We start from the raw sequence: 17,624 nt of genomic DNA, 5'->3' as shown, positions 1-17,624 counted from the left end.
GCGCGGGCCAGAGCCCAGGGCTGCGGCTCCAGGTCTGCATTCTCCTCCGAGCATCACGTGAACACAACCCCTGCATGGGGTACAGGCTGGTGGGGAACCCCATGATTGTGCAGATCTCCAGGACAGAGCTTGCAGGGGCTTTGCACATGGACAGGATGGCTCTGCCAGAGCAGTGAGGCAGAGAGACAGATGAACAGAAGGACAGGGGGATGTCTCTCAGGCAGAGAGACCCTGACAAGTTTGGGGGGTGGCTGCTGTGGGTCAGAGCATCCTCCCACCCACATGGCATGTCTACCTCACAGCGCAGTGCCGCAGGGGACAGCGAGCCATGACCACAGCCCCTCTCCTGCCCCACAAATCCAGCTTATGCTGGGACCCAAACCCTATTTCTCCTCCAAAAATGACAGTTTTTCTCCTGCTGGCTACCCATGTCAGCAGCCACCAAGATGTCTGAAGAGACCTTGGCGATGTTTTGCAGCTCCTCTCACCTTTGCCCTGACTCCTCCCTGTCCTTCCTTCACATGTGACAAAGCTGGTGGCACATTCGGGTGGAGATGTGTCTCTCTGGGGATTGCTCCCAGCCTGGGGAAGTGCTACCCCCCATGCCACCACTGCAGACATGGGGTTTTCAAGACTGTTAGCAAAAGCAGCTGGTGATTTCAACCAGCAGAGAAAGGAAAATCACCCCGGCGAGGTCTCTCCAGGGGACAGACGGACACACAGCCGCTGCAGGGACGGTGCAAACCCCAGAAAAGGATGGTGAGGGACAAACTGCCGAAGCAGGTGAGCGGAGGAGGGAGCAGAGGGAGGGTGGCTCAATCTGCTCCTGCAGGCAGCCCTGAGAAGTGGCAGGTGTTGGCTGCCCCCCCCGCTGCCAGCTGCACCGAACCCCCTGCCCCGCTGCCCAGGAGCCTTCAGCCTTGGAGGACGGGGATGGTCCACATCCCCGAAGAGGGGCAGGAGCTGGTGTTGGGGGGGCTCAGTGTCAACACTGAGCTGCTTCGGCAGCACTGCAGGAGGGAGACAGCAAAGCAGTGGTTTAATTTGAGGTCAGAAAGGAGTTTTGTCACTATTTTCTGCATTTCATTTTTGCCTTTGGAGGTGAGCAGTGGCGTCAGGGATTGAAACAGAGGGAGGGAGTTAATTAAACCCGCCCGGCAGGGTGCTTGCTCCGGGCACCCATTCTGCGCTCCCCAGCCAGGAGGAGCCGGGGACACAGCAGCTGCTGTCTCAACCTCTTCATCCTCCTTCTCACAGCTCCTCTTACAGATGCCGGGGGGCAGAGGGGTCCCTGCCTTGGGGCAAGGGCTGGCTGAAGCTTTTTTGTGCCTCAGCTTTGCCCAGCCAGGACAGACCTGCCAGCGTCTCTTCTGCAGCAAACCAGCCAGCGTGCTCCACCAGAGCGAATAATTAGATGGCAGTGAGGGGTGAGAGCCCATCTCCAGAGAGAAACAAAATTAGCCCCCCACTCAAAGGGCCTTCCCATTTTGCTGATGTAGGTACACGAGTAAGGAAACCCATAGCCCCTGGAAATGGGGATGGGGGTCAGCGGGGGCCTTCTCAGGGAGATGAGGCTCCTGAAATAGTTGTGCTACCCAATGCCCAAGGCTGGCAGTAGTTAGAATTGCTGCAAGGCCGTAACCATGGTTTTGCTGTGATGTGGCGTGCAGGGTGGTGGTGGGGTCTCAGGGAGAAACATGGGGTCCTGCAGCTCCCTGGGCAGATCGGGGTCTGGGAGCCCCCTAGAACCCTGGTGCACCCCCAGGATCAGACAGGATGGGGTGAACAGCCACCAAGATGTCACCTCAGGATGCTCACTCCATCCATCAAGGAGCTCAGTGTGTACTGCAGTGGAGACCAGGTGGGATTAAGGGGGTTCCCCACCACACATCAAACACCCCTCACATTGCAACACATTAAAGGCATTGTCCTAGTGCTGTGCAGAGATAACGAATTCCCCACTCTGCAAACCCCGCTCACCCAATAAAAATGCGCCCAGCATTACCTCGAGCAGACAGCTTCTTGGTGTTGATGATCTTGGCCGCATACTCTTGTCCTGCCAACACCTTCACGCATCTCCGGACGATGGAGAAAGCACCCCTGGGAAGAGAAGAAGCCAGAAGGAGAGGTGAAGGGCTCGGTGCAAGCAAGGGCACTGCTCAGCCCTGACATGCCTGCGGGGAAAGGGGCAGCCGCAGGGACCTGGACTCAAGGGATGCTGGGGACAGGCACAGGTACACCTGGGGATGAATGCAGGATTGACCCCTCTGTGCTCCCCTGGGACACTCTGGGCATTGTGTAACCTTTCCTCCTCTCCCTCCCCAGCTCTGCCCTGCCTGCCCCCTGGGAGAGAAGGACAGTGATTTCCCAGGGTATCAGCTCCCGAGGGACACCAGGCTGGCTGCAGCTGCCATGCAACACTCAGCCGCTTCACTTTGGTCCATGTGCGTCTCTTTGCACACTCTAGAGTTTGCAGTCACAGAAGCACTTTGCAGAAGCAGGTGCAAGCACCAGCTGTGGGAGCAGGTGAGCAGTGCAAGGTCCCCCCCAGCTGCAAACTTGTCACACAAGCAGGGACAGCCCAGGGGACTCTGCAGAAAAGGATCACTGGAGCCAACTGGATGGGGACTGATGCTGCTGTGGCTTGCACACGTGTAGAGCCAACGTGCAGGGGCCTCCTGAGGCCTGGCAGGCAAGCAAGCACGGGTGCTTGGGATGCTCAAAAAAAGCCCCTCTGCCCCCATCCCGCACACCCTGAGCCCTGCCAGCTCGTTGCACTGAAAGAACATGCCGGCGCGATGCTGGGAGCTGCAGCATTGCACACACACGCACGCACCCGCGCGCTCCAGCCCTGCTGAGCACAACCTTTGTACCAGGTTCTCTTTCCTGCCAAACCCTTCCAATCACTAAAATAACGACTATCAAGAGCAATTCCACCGCCCGCCCCACCTTCCCCGTGTTCCCCGCTGCCCCGCTCCCACTCCCTGCTGAGGAATAAAAGGCCTCAGGCTGGCAAGCAGCAGCGGATAATTGATTTTATTGGTGGGGGCGGGTGGAGACGGGCAATTTGGGTTTGCGTGTGATCTTTAGGAGAACATACGAGCGGCGGGGTGCGGAGGGATGGGGCTGGAGCCCCGGCGGAGCCAGCAGCCCACACACCCAGCGCCACGGCGCAGAGCATCGCTCGCGGCACGTGCCAGGCAGGAGCTGGGGAACAGCATCTCGGTGCTTCCCCACCTGCCATGTAATCCTGGCTGCTGAAGAGCCCACTTATTAACAGCCTTGTACTCTGAGGGGGGAGATTAATTGGAATATGGGGGAGAAACACTTTGTATCCAGCTTGCTGTGCATGGGGGAGATGGGGGCCATCGCCAGCCCCACAGTGCGGCTCTCCCCATCCCACCAGGAGCCCTGCACTGCCCAGGGTTTGGGGGTTCCTGTGGGTCTCTCCCACCCAAATTTCCTCTTTTTTACCTAAAGACATGCTGCTTTTGCAGTGCCAGGAAAGCTCACAGGAGTGAGCGCAGCAAGCAGAGAAGCCCCCGTGCCCACCGCCCTGGCCCGGTGTTTCTTACCCCAGCCGCAGGGTTTTGCTGCAGGATCCGACGTGGGGTTGGAAGGATGTAGGTGTCCTGGACACCCCAGAGACTGAGGACCCCCAGCCACTCCTAGTCCCAGTGCCCACAACCGCTCACTCATCCCTTTATTCGAGGTAAAGTGAACAGCAGGGAAGGGGGAGGCACGAGAAGAGGGATGTGGCACCCCCACCTGCATTCATGGCTTTTGGCTCCTCTGGACCTTTTTAGCAGAAAGCAAATGTCTATTTGTACTCCATGAAGCACAAGCAAGACCCTGTAAGCCTGGAGGGTGGCAGGGACACGAGGCGATGTGTGCAGGTGCAGGATACCCAGGGGTACAGCACACTCTCCACGGCCCCACCTGGTCGGGTTCTTCAGGGGGTCTGCACTGGCTGGGAACACCCCCTGTTGGGTGTTTGACTGTGATGGGTGTTTCACAGCAGCCGAGCTCTGCCCCCCATGCCAGGCTGCTACCGTGCTTCCCAGCCCCACATGGGATCTTCCCAGCCCAGGGGAAACCCTCGCCTTGACTCCATATGTATCCAGCATCTCCTCCCCTGTGAACACCAGCATCCTCCCTGCACCAGGGGCTTGCGGGGCAGTGCAGGAGCGCAGGGGGTGCCAGACAGAGAGCTCAGCCCCATCTTAGTGCAAGAAACCCCTTTGAAAGGAGAAGTGTCCTGTTCCTTGGCCATGGGCAGCAGTGCAGATCCCTTCCCTCCCGGGGCGCTGGCTATTTGGATGGGGCTGACTCCATGCCTATTGGCAGCTCAGGGATGGGGCATTCACCCCAGATGAGACAGCATGTCCCCATTCAAGCACTGGATGGCCACACCACCCGCAGGGCCATGGGTAGGGACCATGTCCATGTCCCCCCGACAGCTGCCATTTCGGGGTGACACTGGACCTGCAGCCCAGCAGCCAGCCCTGTCCCTCCAGCCCCAAGCCCTGGATATGGTCCCAGCCTTGCAGCTCATGTCCCTTGGTCCCCCAGGCCAAGCATGACCCCGTGCCTTGTCCCCGTGGCCACCCCCCGCCAGCCCGAGCAGCGGCTTTGCCACCGGGATGCTTCTCCCTTTTTCACACCTTCCCTGCCAGCGCCGGGCTGCGCTGCTGCCGCCCTCCCTCCCTTCAACACCTCCTCCTCCTCTGAGGCATTTTATCTCCTTTCTAGAGAAGAGTGTGGGCTGGGGATTTTTTGTTCCTCTACGTTGTTGGGGTTTTGTTGGGGTTTTTTTGTTGTTTTTTTTTTTTCCTTTTTAATAAAACCCCTCTCCTGCAGCTCCAGGAGCGGAGGGGCTGGTCGTAACACTCGACACCGTAATTATCTCCAGCCTCTCCCTGAACCTGCTGCGGGGGTGGATTTGGAGGCATCGATGGAGCTCCACTTCATGTTTGTCCTACCTGGGGGGCCGTGGGCAGGACCTTCTCCCTGTCCCCCCCATCACTCTGGTCCCCTCCTGCAAGCATGGATTGCAGGGGGGATTGTAATAGCCCCTCACTTGCTCAGCTTTGCCAGGGCTGCCACAGGAGCAGGATTTCCCTGGCTCCATGTTCCTGCTTGGGACAGATGCCTTCCCCATGCCTGGGGGTGCAGGGATGTCCCATGAGCAGGTTCTGCAGACACCCCTCCCATCTCTGCCCCTCATGAAGCCCTGACGTGATGCTGCTGTTAGATGTGTGGCATCTTAAACCCCTGGCTTGCCCAGATTTCAGGATGGGTGACAGCTGAGGAGATGGCAAAGGAGCACAGTGGGGGCAGGAGCCTGTCACCCAGCATCTCCTCTCCTGCCAGCCAGGCTCAGGGGCATCCCGTGTCCCCACAGCAGACTGTCCTGGTCCCTTGGGGATGGCAAACTCAAGACGGAGCCTTTCTGCTCCAAGGCCCTAAGGGACGCCTCACCCTTTCGGGGTCTGGGTGGGGGACAACCGTGCTACCCACCCTGCCTCCCCCTGCCAGGACACCCCCCCGACTGGCACTGGGAGCATCTCTCCGGAGGAGGAATGCCGTTTGCTGCCGCAGCAGAGCAGAGGTGCAGCACTTCGTCCTGGTTTCCCTCTCTAAGCCCACGAAGCAGAAATTTTCCCATGGGAAACCATTGATTTTTGAATGTGCCAGGATGCGCTGGAAACCATCCTGGTGGAAAATCCCCGACAGGCTCCACAGCACTTTGACCAGCCCAGAGAAGCCCCTTACTGGGGAACACGCCTCAGTGCCATGGTGGTACCTGCCCCCAGAGCTGAGGGGAAAGCTGTGGGATGCTCCGAGCTGAGGACGCTGCCCCGAGCGCCCAGCTGAGCCCCACTGCTCCTGCATCCCCCGGGAGGTGGGCTGGGCTGGGCTGGCTGGGGTGCAATGCTCGCAGAGGGCTGGCAAGCCACTGCACTAGCTTTGCTCCTTGACTCCTGAATGTGTTAAAATGCATCTGTGGAGGTGGTTTTACACAGTGGTGCTGGGTGGTGTGGGCAGCCCCTGGGTCTGGGTGCTTAGCCTGCCATGTCGGTGCCAACCTAGCAAAACATCTCACCCTGAACGCCTCTAGGAGCCCTCCTGGTCCTCTCCCACTGTACCTGGTCTGCAAGCCCCCTGTCCACATCCCCACTGCCACATCTGCCCAGCCAGGGCCCAGCAGCCTCCCTGCAGGCAGCCAGCAGCTGCTGCCTCCCCTGCCCACCCCTGGCACCACCGCAGAGCCTCAGAGACCAGAAAAGCTGAGAAACCTCTGGAGAAAGCAGGTCCCAAACCCCACCTTGCCACCAGCACCCCAGTGTGTGCCCGCTCCCCCACATGCAGCACTTCCTGGGACTGTCCCCACTGCAGGGACCTGTTCCTGGACCGGCTGCTCCCTCGCAGCCACCCTGACACTGAGGGGATGGATGTGCACATCCTGGCAGCGGGGATCCACTTGCCTCAAAGGACCTGCACTCTGTAGCAGCAACCTGATCCCCCCCGATTTAGATGAGGAGTACTAGCAGTGTTCAGCCTGGCATCAAGTCCTCCCCTGCTTCAGCCTCTCCGTTTCTCCATCTTTGTCCTCTTCTTTCTCCCTCGCCCCCATTTCACATGCCCACACATGCGGGTGCATATTTCGGCGCAGACCACCCTGTGCTCAGGCGATGTGGGGCTGGAGCCCATGGGTGGGCACAGCTGCTCCTCTGAAACACGGGTACCAGACACCTGGCACAGCACCCCGAGTCCCCCACCACGCTGTGGCACACACAGCTCTCACCAAGCCAATCCAAGGGGAACGCGGCCGCATGCCCCAGATTTACACACCAGCTCTGAAAGAGGGCACAGAAACCAAAACACAGAGGCGCACGCTGCTCACTTCTGCACCTGTTTTATAGCCGCATGCCTAGGGAGATGCGGAGCATCCCTCTGCCTCACACGGAGGACCTGAACTCCTCCGCACCACCCTGGGGTGCTCAGTGCCCCCCAGGAGCACTTTGCTGTGCACAGGCATCTCTGTTTGCACACACACACGCACACACACACACGCTCCAATTCCAGGCATATGCAATGACACCCAGACCTGCCAAGCCCCCCTGGCAGGAGAGTGGGGTCAGGCAGGGCTGTGACTCACCCCTGGGGCACTTGTGCTGGGACAGGGGCAGGGGGGAGAGCCTCCAGCTCTGCCTAAGGGCCACCGGGATTCTCCCGGGGCTGCCAGGCAGGCTGGCTCTCCTGCAGGACTCACCGAACCCCGGTGAATCTGCACAGAGAAATTCCCTAAAGAAATGTGAGGGGTGCCTGCTCCTTTGGCTTTCCTCCTTGGCTGTCCCGTCCCCCCTCCCAGCTGGAGAAGTTCCCCAGGGAGCTGACAGCATTCTTTTTTGGGAGCAGCTTTTCCATAAGAAAGGCAGTCACCCCCTCTCTGGGCAGCTCCAGCCCCCCGGGGTGACCCAAGCCCACCAGCCGAGCACTCATCAGCAGCCACCCAAACTCAGGAAGGGACAGAGCGGGCAGGGCTGGGCAGCCCCCATCCTAACCCCAGTCCCCCCCCACTGCTCCCCGGTGCGTTTGCTCTGTGCCTGTCTCTTTTCTTCCATCTCCTCTGGCTCTTCCCCACTTCCAGCACCCCAGCCCCGTCTCCAACTTACTTGCCCAGTTCCTCGAAGAGCTGATACTCCTCGGTGAAGCGGTTGCAGGTGATGGTGGCCATCCCGAGGGGCTGGAAATGCTCCCTCCCCAGTGCGGAGTTTGGGGCAAGCAGCTCTCCTCTCACTCCCTCCCTCTCCGTGTGCTCCCGGGGCTCTCTCCTCACCGAGGTAAATAAGGGAATATGTTTGATTGACAAGCCCGGAGATAATGATGAGGGCAATTTGTCTTCTCAGCTTCACAAGCCTTCGTCAGCATCCCCGTCCCCATGGCGACCACCACTGCCAGAAACGCCCTGTTTCTGTTGCCAGGGCAACTGCTTCCCAAACCCGCCGCCTGCCCATGGGGACCAGGCACCTGCTGGGGACACATCCTGGGGGCTGCCTGGGGGTCACCTGGCTGCTGGGGGCGGGGGTGGGCAGGGGGACAAGTCTAAAATGCAGATATTAAGGGCAAATTAAAGAATGTGGCAGTGGTAGAATAATTGGGGCAAAAAAGGTTTCCATGGAAACCATGGTTTCCATGTTGCAGGAGGATGCTGTCGCCCTGGCAACTGCTTCACCCCCCCAAAAAAATAAAAAGAAAATACAGGCCCTGCTGGTGCCCGCAGCAGCATACCTCTGGGGCCCGGGGGGCTGCTGGGGCGGGTGGGAGCAAATGGAGCAGAAGCATGTCAGGAGAAGATAGAGTAACCATGGCAGGTCCCCAGGGCCTGGCCCCGATGGCTCTGCTGGCCGCTCCCCACTTTGCCCACCAGCTTTCCCCACAGACCCTGGGGCTGCCATGGGTCCCCCATGCCATGGGGCAAGTAGCTTAACCAAAAGCACAGCTAGAGGGGGAGCAGAAAGGTTGTGTTCTGGGGTGCTGTATCCCTGCAGTGAAAAGTGGGGGAGACTTCAGAGTGGGGTGGGAAGAAGGTCTGCCCCCCTCCTCCTCAGACTTTCTGCTGTTGAGTCGCCTCTCTGCTGGGTTTAGCATAAGAAAGCCCAAAAGGCAATAAAAGTAGAATAATGAGTTCCAAGAACTCAAGGGAGAAGTTTTCCTCTGAGCCCACCTTGCTGCCAGCACCCGTGGCAGCACCCGCTGAGGACTCAGCACCCCCTCCTCCATGTACACCCCCCTCACACCTCCCCACCTTCTGACTGTCCAGCAGAGCTTTCTTCTGCGGTTTTGTCCCATTTATGGATGATTTTGCAGCAGAAGGAGCCCCTGCTGCCCTGGGAGAAGGGGCTCCCACTGCTGGCTGGGAGGACATTGTCTTTGGCAGCTGAGATGGATTGAGTTCCCCTCCAGGATGCCATGGAAGGGTTAAAAGGAAAAGCAAAGCCTCTAACCAGACAAAAATAGGGAGAAATCTAAGAGAGGAGAGAGAGAAGGAGGAGCGGAGAGAGGGAGAGAAGAAAGGAGGTGGAAGTGGAGGAGGACAGCAAGTGGCAGAGTGAGGAAGAAGAGGGGGAGGAGGAGAAAGGTCTAATGGCTTTTCCATTAATTGCACCATTACCCACCTTCATCCTCACCTTGCATCCCCGCATCCAGCCTCGTGTGCCCACATGGCACAGCCTGTGGCCCTGGTTGACAGGACAGGGAACTAGTTCCCACCTGTGGATGTGGCATGGGGACAGGACCACAGTCCCTGAGGGCTGGTGACTTCCAGACCCACCCTGGCTGTGCCACCACTTGGGCAGATCTGTGCCCTGGGCATATGATGGTCCCCAAAACACAGCCCTGCCCGTGCTCGTCTCTTTCCCATCCTGCTCCCACACAAAATGGGGCTTGAATTGGCACCCCTGGGGCTGTGCTGCAAGGTGGGGGGCTGTCACGGGGAGCTGCCGTGGGGGCCAGGGCAGCTGGGTGCTCGGGGGAGCCCTCTCCTCCTCCAGCTTTTTGCTGCCAGCCCCCAGCAGCCCCTCAGAGACGAAGGGTGAGAAGAAGGACCGCGCATGCCCGAGACCCACGGACACCCGTAGGCAGCTGCACACACCCACCTCACTCCTGCCTGCGTGTCCCCGTGGGTGTCACAATGTGACCTGCCCCCGCTTCCTGTGTGCACCCCCACGCCAGCACCTGTGTTCAGCCCCACACGTGTGACGCGGCCTTGCACCCATCACCAGGAGGAGGGATCCATCCCTTCCTCGCCCCAGGGCCCCTGCTGCACCCCTGATCCCTACACCCCGCACCCCTCTCCCAGGGCAGGGGATGATGGCAAAGCCCCCCATGGGGTCCCTGCCTCCCTCCCCAGGTTTCTTCTGCCTGGCAGAGGTGCAGCTCTCCAGGAAGGTTTCCTCCCTTCCCGTCCTCCTCTCTAGTCCTTTTTTTTCCGCTTTTTCTCGGCATTTTTCTCTCTCTGAGGGTGAGGGGGTGTCAGGCTGCTGAGTGCTGAACATGTTCTGCTTTGCTGATGATGTTTTCCCAAGCAGGAATCGCTGTGTGGCTCTGCTCCCCAGTGCCTGGGGACAACCCAAGGGGAGCAGGAGCTCTGGGTGAGACCTTCCCCCCCCAGGCTGGGGACTCTCCCATCAGCTCCTGGAGAGAAGAGCAGTCCCAACCCTCTCCAGAGGCCTCAGGAGCCTCTTTGGATGTCTCTCCTCAACCAATGTCTCTACCCAGCCACCCCAAGTTTTGCTCCTGCAGGGCTTTGGAGAGCCAAGCTGCTCTCCTGCTGCCGTACTGGGGTCTGGCCGCCTGATGGAGACCTTCATCCCCAGCAGCTCCTCTCCATCACCAGGCTGTCCCTCCAGAAATGCCTCCTGCCCTCCCCACAGTTGCTCCAGCTCTATCTGCAAATATTTAGTTTCTGCATCCCAGCACAGGGCTGCCCCAGACACCTGAGCTGTGATGCCAAATGCCAAACGCACGGGAGAGGCAGCTGCCCCATGGGGCTCAGGGAGGACCGATGTGTTCCTAGGGGGCTGTGTCAGGTCCCCCTCCTACCAGGGGACAGGGCTTGCATGAGCCTCAGGGAGCTTGCAGCGATGTCTTGCATGCAAAACCAGCGGGGCTGTGAATTCCATATTGCAGAGATCCCAAAATTACTGGGACAGTTTCACACGCAAGCTGGGGTCTGGGGGATGCTCAGTTGCTGTCCTCTGGGAAGCTAAATTTGGGGTTATTTTTAGATGAAGTTTATAAATACCATGGTAAGGCAAGCTGATTTACATTTAGGGTTGTGTTTGCAAATGTGCCCTGTCCCTGCGGGCCCCAGCTCTTGCTCCTACGGCCACATAAAACTGCTTTCAGCTGGGACCAGGTGTCCCCAGGGCCACTCTCCTGCTGACATCAGGATGTCCCCAGAACCACTTTTTCCCCAACACCAAGGTCCATGTTCAGGGACTCTCCTGCAGACGTGGCTGTGAATATGTGGGGACCCCCAGCAGGCACTGGGTACCTCCCTGAGGCCGTCGTGCTCTGGTTATGCCGGGGGGAAAAAAACCTCTGCAAAACCACACGGACCCCTGGAAGGAGAAAGGACATGACTGCCTGTCATGAGATACAGCCCCTTGCCCAGAGCACCCTCTCCCCAGCATGGGGTGCCCAGGGTGCCCAAGGTGCCCTGCTGCCCTCCCACCATGGCAGTTTGCTGAGATGTGCATCCGCTTTCCCGCATGGGGCTTCTTCCCTTCCTTCCCCTTCTAGGACTGGAGAGGCTCCCAGATACCCTCAATCCTGCATGTCCTAGCCTAGCCCAGCCCAGCCCAGCCCAGCCCAGCCCCATTCTGTTCCACTCCCCATCTCCATCCCATCCCAACTCCATCCATTCCCATCCTCAGCCCCATCCCCGTCCTCATCCTGTCCACCTCCATCCTATGTTCAGATACAGGGAGACTGGAAATGCAATGAAGGACATCTGCTGTCCTCAGGCTGGAGTCTCTGCACCCTCCAAGCACCCAGTGATGCTCCTGCCTACCTTTCCTCTTTCTTTTGGGGGACTAAGACTTTCCTTCAACTGCAGCTTCTTGTAAAAATTCAGAATGCAACTTTTTTTAATTAAAAAAAAAATAACACAGACCCAACACTCTGGCTAGGGTGACTGCCGGAACCCAGCATCAGCCCAGAAGATCAGAAAAGGGGAATGAAGCAAGACCAGATGAACATTTTCATGGGGATATTAGTAAAACTGAAGGGAGAAAAATCAAACATGTTTTCATGGAAATTTCCATTTTTGAATGAAAAAAAAATAAAAGCAGGACTAAACTTGGACATGTTTATATAAATATGGAAATGAAAGCCATTATCCGCGCCTTGTCGCCGCCCCACGGCCAGCCCCACTTTGCCACTCCCTCCAGCGCTAGTTAGTCCTTTGCTGTGACTCGTCCCTTAGCCGCCCCGCAGCCATCACCCCCTGCCCTCCTCCGGCTTAGCCCACAGGAGCCTCCTCTTCTTCAGCAAAGTGTTACTTTATATTCAGCAACCAGTTGGCTTTGCCAAATGGCAGCCCTGCTGCCGATGAGGACACCAGCGGTGTCATCTTGGGGACCGGGCTGGCCAAGTGAGGTAGTTCAGGGATGTGCAGCATCCTCCCAGGGCTCGCCTCAGCCAGGGCGATGCTGCACGGCCAGGTCCCCGTAGAACGATGTGTTAAGGGAGCCGGGGGTGGAGATGGGGCTGATGGAGGAGCTGAGTCCCCTTGTGAAACCTGTCCCTGATGCCACTGCAGGGGACGTGCCCGCAGGGATGTGGGGGCTGATGGGGTGGTGATGGGTGTGCACAGAGCCGCTGGGACCTGCGCACATGCTGCCACGCTCCGGCTTTGCCAGCTCCTTCCCATCTTTACAACAGGAGGCCTCTCTATTCTGCCTTGCTGTCAGCTTTTTTTTTTACTTCGTTTCTATAGAAAATCCCAATTCCCCCAAATAATCCAGCTAAGAGTAAGAAAAAAAAAAAAAAAGAAATACAAACGTGTCATTGCATTCTCTTCCCGTCTTCGTCCCTCACTCACACACAGGGTTTGAAAGCGCACTGAAAGGTATTCAGCGTGCACGCTGCCAATTGTCACATCTTTCAATGACAGATTTTAAATGAATGTTATTTTGCAAGGGAGAAAGAGGGGGGAAAAAAAGGGAAAAAAAAAAAAAGCCCACACTGCTCATCCAAGAGCTGACAAGTCCTAACGGGCCTCATTTTCCAGAGACAAAAATAACTATTTTCAAAATTCACAGCAGGGCCTTCGCCTACACACACTGCACCAAGAGAAACCTGTAGAGAGAAATGTAAAACACATTGTGTAAATGGAAATGCACCATGCATCCAAAATGCTTTTAAAGCTATTTACCCTCTTTCATCCTCGCCAGCTCTCCTCGGAGCACACGTACGCACACTTGCTCCCCGCCGAAGGCGCGGGGGCTCGGTGCTGTGCTCCTGCGCTGCCCAGCCCCCTGCAGTCGCATGGGCTGGCTCCCCACAGCGAGTGGATCGTGGAGAGGTGCTTCCCCTCCAACACATGCACTGCTGGGACAGCAGTGGCCATATGCAACGTCCCTGTGTCCCTCACGGCTTCAAGGTCCTGCAGCTACAGAGCGGCACATCAGCCTCTGCAGAGATCTTCATGAGATCTTCCTTCTGCTCCAGGTTCCGCGGCAGAGACGTGGGGATGGGGACAGCCCCAGCCCAAAGAGATGGCTGGTTGGATGCGCAGGGTGCATGGGGCAGAACATGGGTGCCTACAGCCATGCCCATGGCGGGGTCTGGCCAGGCAGAACTGCAGATTAAAGGATCTGCTGGGTGGCTGACCCATATGAAGCCCACCAGACCTTGGGACAAACCTGCCTCCCAAGTGTGGGGCTGTGAAGAACTATCTGTCCTCTCAGTGCCTCCAACCACATCTCCGTGGGCCATGGCTCCTCACTGGTGCTGCTCCTGGCCCCCCAGGCCAGCAGAGAGGAGAAGCCACAGCCCCACATGAGGTCCATGTAGCAGCAAAGCTGAGTCCAGTCTTGGTGGTCTCAGGTCTGACATCCATGGTCAGGAATCCATCCTTCCACAAAGAAGTATAATACGGACATATCATGGTCTTATGTCTGGGGGAGGCTCTCAAGTTCCCAGAGTAAGAGCAAAGGTGGCAGCTGCCTGGCAGCATGCAGAAAGTCAGGAGCATGTATATACGGGGACATGACTAGGGACAACCCGCAGACAGAGCCGCCAAGGCCAGCCACCCCTCTGCATTGCCACCCCAGGGTCCTGTGCCGCCTCCTGCCTTTGCAATGGCCAACACTTAAAGTTTGCAGTTGCCTGCAGAGCCCTTGAGAAAAGTGTCTCTGGCTTTGGAAGGGGCTGTGCATGGGCCCGCCCAGCTCAGCAGAGCCATACACCACCACTGAGACTGCATCGCCTTTCCCTGCCCACCAAGACCACCGCCCTGTGGCCACTGGTCCAGCCAGAGAGGAGAAATGTTTTGGGGTGAACTCTGGAGCAAGTGAAAGCATGAGGGTGCTGGCCACCTCACCGTCCATCCCTCTCCCTCACTCCCACCCCATGGCACTGCGGTCCCGAGCTCCATCCTGGCCAGGCTGGGTGTGTGCTGGGGGATTCTCCCATTAGATGCGGTTGGACATGAGCCTGGTGTTCAGCTTGCGGAAGAAGGAGCGCAGCTTGCAGATCTTGCATTTCTTCTTCTTGTTCCTACTCTTCAGGGGCTCCCCACCACCTTCCCACTCCTCTGCATCGTCCTCGCTGGCCCAAGGTCCCCAGGCGCCGCCGTTGAAGTCCGGGTGAGCCCGAGGGTTCTCCGCAGGGTACCGTACCGGGATAGCTGTCTGGTTGTAGTGCACCAACCTCATCAAGAGGGTCCTCACCACATCTGGGCGCTGCTCCGAGAGGTCATAGCGCTCATAGGGGTCGGCAGTGATGTTGAAGAGCCACACAGACTTTCTCAGGCCATCGGTGAGACGCTCCAGGTTCCACCAGCTCCCCGGGAAGTTGGTCAGGGTCTGCGGGGGGATCCAGTCGCTGTACCCCGGGTCACCTGTGAGGAGCTTCCACTCCCCAACCCGGATAGAGGCTTGCACGGCTGTGTTCCAGATGCCGAAGCCATCCTCCAAGGATCCGTACTTGGCATGGTTGTACAGGGGGTCAATGTTGTGCAGGATTTCAGTTCGCGGTGACTCCTTGCCCTCGCTGATGGCAGGCCAGACATTGTAGCCATCCAGGCCTGGGACGTTGCTCAGGTTGCCCCTGGCCAGGCTGACCAGAGTCGGGTACCAGTCTGTGATGTGAACCAGGGCCCAGCTGGTCCGGCGCTTGCGCTTGATCAGGGGACTGTGGACAAAACCAATTCCACGGACTCCCCCTTCCCAGTACGTCCCTTTGCGGCCCCGTAGTGGCCAGTTGCTTCCTCCAGAGAAGGTCTGCCCACCATTGTCAGTGGAGAACACAATCACACTATTGTCATAATAACCGTACTTCTTGAGGGCCCAGGTGATGTTCTTCACCGCCTCATCCATGCATGTCACCATGGCAGCATACTTGCGGCGAGCAACGTTGCCCATGGAGCGGTAGCGGTAGATGTACTCCTTGGGCGACTGCAGAGGTGTGTGGACCGCTTGGAAGGCCACGTAGATGAAAATGGGCTCCTTGGGGCTGTGAGATGCCAGGATCTTGCTGACACGCTGGGCATAGAGAAAGGTGGAGTACTTGCCACTTTGGTCCCAAGCCACGTCTTCCCCTTCGTGCAGGTCATAGCCACAGACGCCCGGCCCGTCACAGTTGTCATAGGTGTAGTAGTCCACATTGCCCGTCAGGGAGCCCAGGAAGGTGTCAAAGCCCCGGCGGGTGGGCAGACATTCCTTCTTGTAGAAGCCAAGGTGCCACTTGCCCACCATGTGTGTAGAGTAGCCGGCTTCCTGCAGCTTCTGGGGCAGGGTGACTTGGTCGAGGGGAAGGCAGTTGGGCTGCCGAGGGCGGATGATGGAGTGCTGCAGCCCTGTGTGGATCTGGTACCTGCAAGGGAAGAGGCAGGAGGAATCTGTGGTGATGGGGGGCAGCACTAGGTGGGGATGTGATGGTACTTTATGTACCACAGACCCCAAATGCATGCAGGTCGCCATGTCACCCAGCCCAACCCCATGGAGCAAGCTCCATGCCAGAGACAGGGAGCTCCTCATCCATCCAAAGGTACTAAAGAGATGCAAAAATAGAGAGAGGGGGCTCAGCAGACATCTCAAAAGCATACTGGGCTGCTCTCCCAGGATGCCACCAGCAGGTGCCCCACCGCTGCCAGCTCAGGGGAGGTGGCTGGGCTCTGCCAGGGCTGGGCAGCACAACAGGAGTTGTGCAGTGATCCCTGAGGGTTGGCAGTGCCCTACCTGGGTGTCCAGGCATCCCTGTCCTCTCCTGCTTTGCACAACCCAGAGATGCCTGGGATCCCTCTAGAGCCATCAAGAGAGAAGAGAGACCTTTGCCTGGACCCCAGTGGGCTCCACCAACCCCAGGCTGTAGGTGACCACATCCATAGGCACCTCCCTGGGGCCCACTCCTCAGCAGATGATCTGATTAAATTTGCCTCCTATGGTGAGTGCTGACTACCCAGCACTGCTCCAGGGAAAGTTTCATCTGTCCCAGGAGACAGAAGGGCTCAGGATCAGGGGAGACCTGACTGTGTTGCCTTGAGAGAGGGTGATGGACCAGCATCCAGCCTGCCATGGCCAGTGCAGCACTGAACACACGAGCAGCAAAAGCAGGGTCCAGAGGACTTGTAGATGCAAGAGAGAATGATCCTTCGACCCCGCAGCCCAGCAGCAAACCCCCACGGGCCAGTGTGACAGCAGCACGGGACTGCCTGGGGACACAGCTCTTTGCCCAGCAACAAAGAACCTCAGGGCCAGAGACCACCCTCTCCCAAAGTGATGTCTGTTACCCAACAGCATCCACGTTTTTGGCCTCGCCATGTACCACTATTTATCGCATGGGAAAATCAACTGTTTACTCAGGACACCTTCTAGAGAAAGTCAGCAAGAAGCCTTTCTCTGGAGGATCTCCATCTTCTGCCAATACACCGGGGTCTAGGGGTAAGCTGGGGCTAAGTCACACTGAGCTACAGAGGGGACAGAAGGGGGGACATGAGCAGGCACTGGCTTACCTGCCGGTGATCAGCTGGCTGCGGGATGGGGTGCAGATGGGCTGGATGTAGTAGTTCTCCAGCTTAACGCCCTCGGCTGCCAACCTGTCCAGCGTTGGCGTCTGGATATCCGAGCCATGGTACCCGACGTCATGGTAGCCCTGGTCATCAGTCAGGATGAAGATGATGTGGGGGGGCCTGGCAAAGGCAGGAGGCAGCGATTTCTCCATGGGGTCCATGGCCACATCAGCCACTAAACTGGGCTTCATCCAGTCCCAGGATAAATAGCCAAAGCTGAGCAGGCTGACGAGCGAGAAGCCCGTGAGGGCATAGACAGCCATCCCGGAGCACGCCACGCTGCCTGCCAAGGGTGCTACTGTCTCGGCATCGCTTCAGCTCCACGGAAGCAGGAGGTCCCCCCCTCCTCTGGGAGAGTCCCCTGACCTAGGGGATGGTCCCCAAAACCCCTGGAGCTGGTTTTGTGGGAGCAGCTCCCATGAAGGCACACTCACACGCACAAAGGGCTTAATCCGCCGGGGCTGGGTTGCCTTCAGTCAAAAGAAAATAACCCTCGCGCTGCTCCAATCACACACATCTGCACGGCAGGACGGGCTCCTCGCGGTGATTAACGGCGGCCCCAGAGCCGCTCACCAAGCGTCCCGAATGCTAGGAACACTCCCTGGCTTCTTGGTGTTTTCTTGCCAGTGTTATTTCTTTATAAAGAACCCCATAAAAACCCCGCTGGAGAAAGTAGCTGGCTTCTCCTCCACTCCTCTGTCTGCCTGGCTGTCCGGCTGGCTTGCTCGGGATACGACAATCCTTTTCTTCAAACTCCTGCGGAAGAGGGTGCTAAAGTTCAAGCCCAGAGGTGCTGAGCTCTCCTCCTCACCCTCCGGGG

The 17,624-nt window shown here is 58.2% G+C and overlaps 2 protein-coding genes across 2 annotated transcripts in view; both read right to left on the bottom strand.

Annotated features, from left to right (window-relative positions):
• The window catches only part of CAMK2A (calcium/calmodulin dependent protein kinase II alpha), a gene marked incomplete at its 5' end in the record, with an annotated part of 35,834 nt that extends 28,093 nt beyond the window's left edge, over window positions 1-7,741 (bottom strand). Inside the window, 2 exons of the mRNA XM_082063851.1 lie at window positions 2,006-2,100; window positions 7,680-7,741. Of these exons, the coding sequence (XP_081919977.1) occupies window positions 2,006-2,100; window positions 7,680-7,741 (157 nt within the window). The remainder of the gene's footprint in view (window positions 1-2,005; window positions 2,101-7,679) is intronic.
• Window positions 7,742-13,685: 5,944 nt separating this feature from the next.
• ARSI (arylsulfatase family member I) lies at window positions 13,686-17,067 on the bottom strand (the record flags this gene model as incomplete). The annotated part of the gene is made up of 2 exons (XM_082063675.1): window positions 13,686-15,609; window positions 16,748-17,067. The coding sequence occupies 2 exons, from the start codon at window positions 17,065-17,067 to the stop codon at window positions 14,208-14,210; spliced, it is 1,722 nt and encodes a 573-aa protein (XP_081919801.1). The 3' UTR covers window positions 13,686-14,207.
• Between the last annotated feature and the right edge of the window lie 557 nt (window positions 17,068-17,624).

The sequence above is a fragment of the Streptopelia decaocto genome, assembly GCF_964273445.1.
Source record: "Streptopelia decaocto genome assembly, chromosome: 12".
Taxonomy (NCBI): Eukaryota; Metazoa; Chordata; class Aves; order Columbiformes; family Columbidae; genus Streptopelia; species Streptopelia decaocto.
The sequence above is the reverse complement of the archived record's forward strand: the minus strand, read 5'-3'. Positions and strand labels throughout refer to the sequence as shown.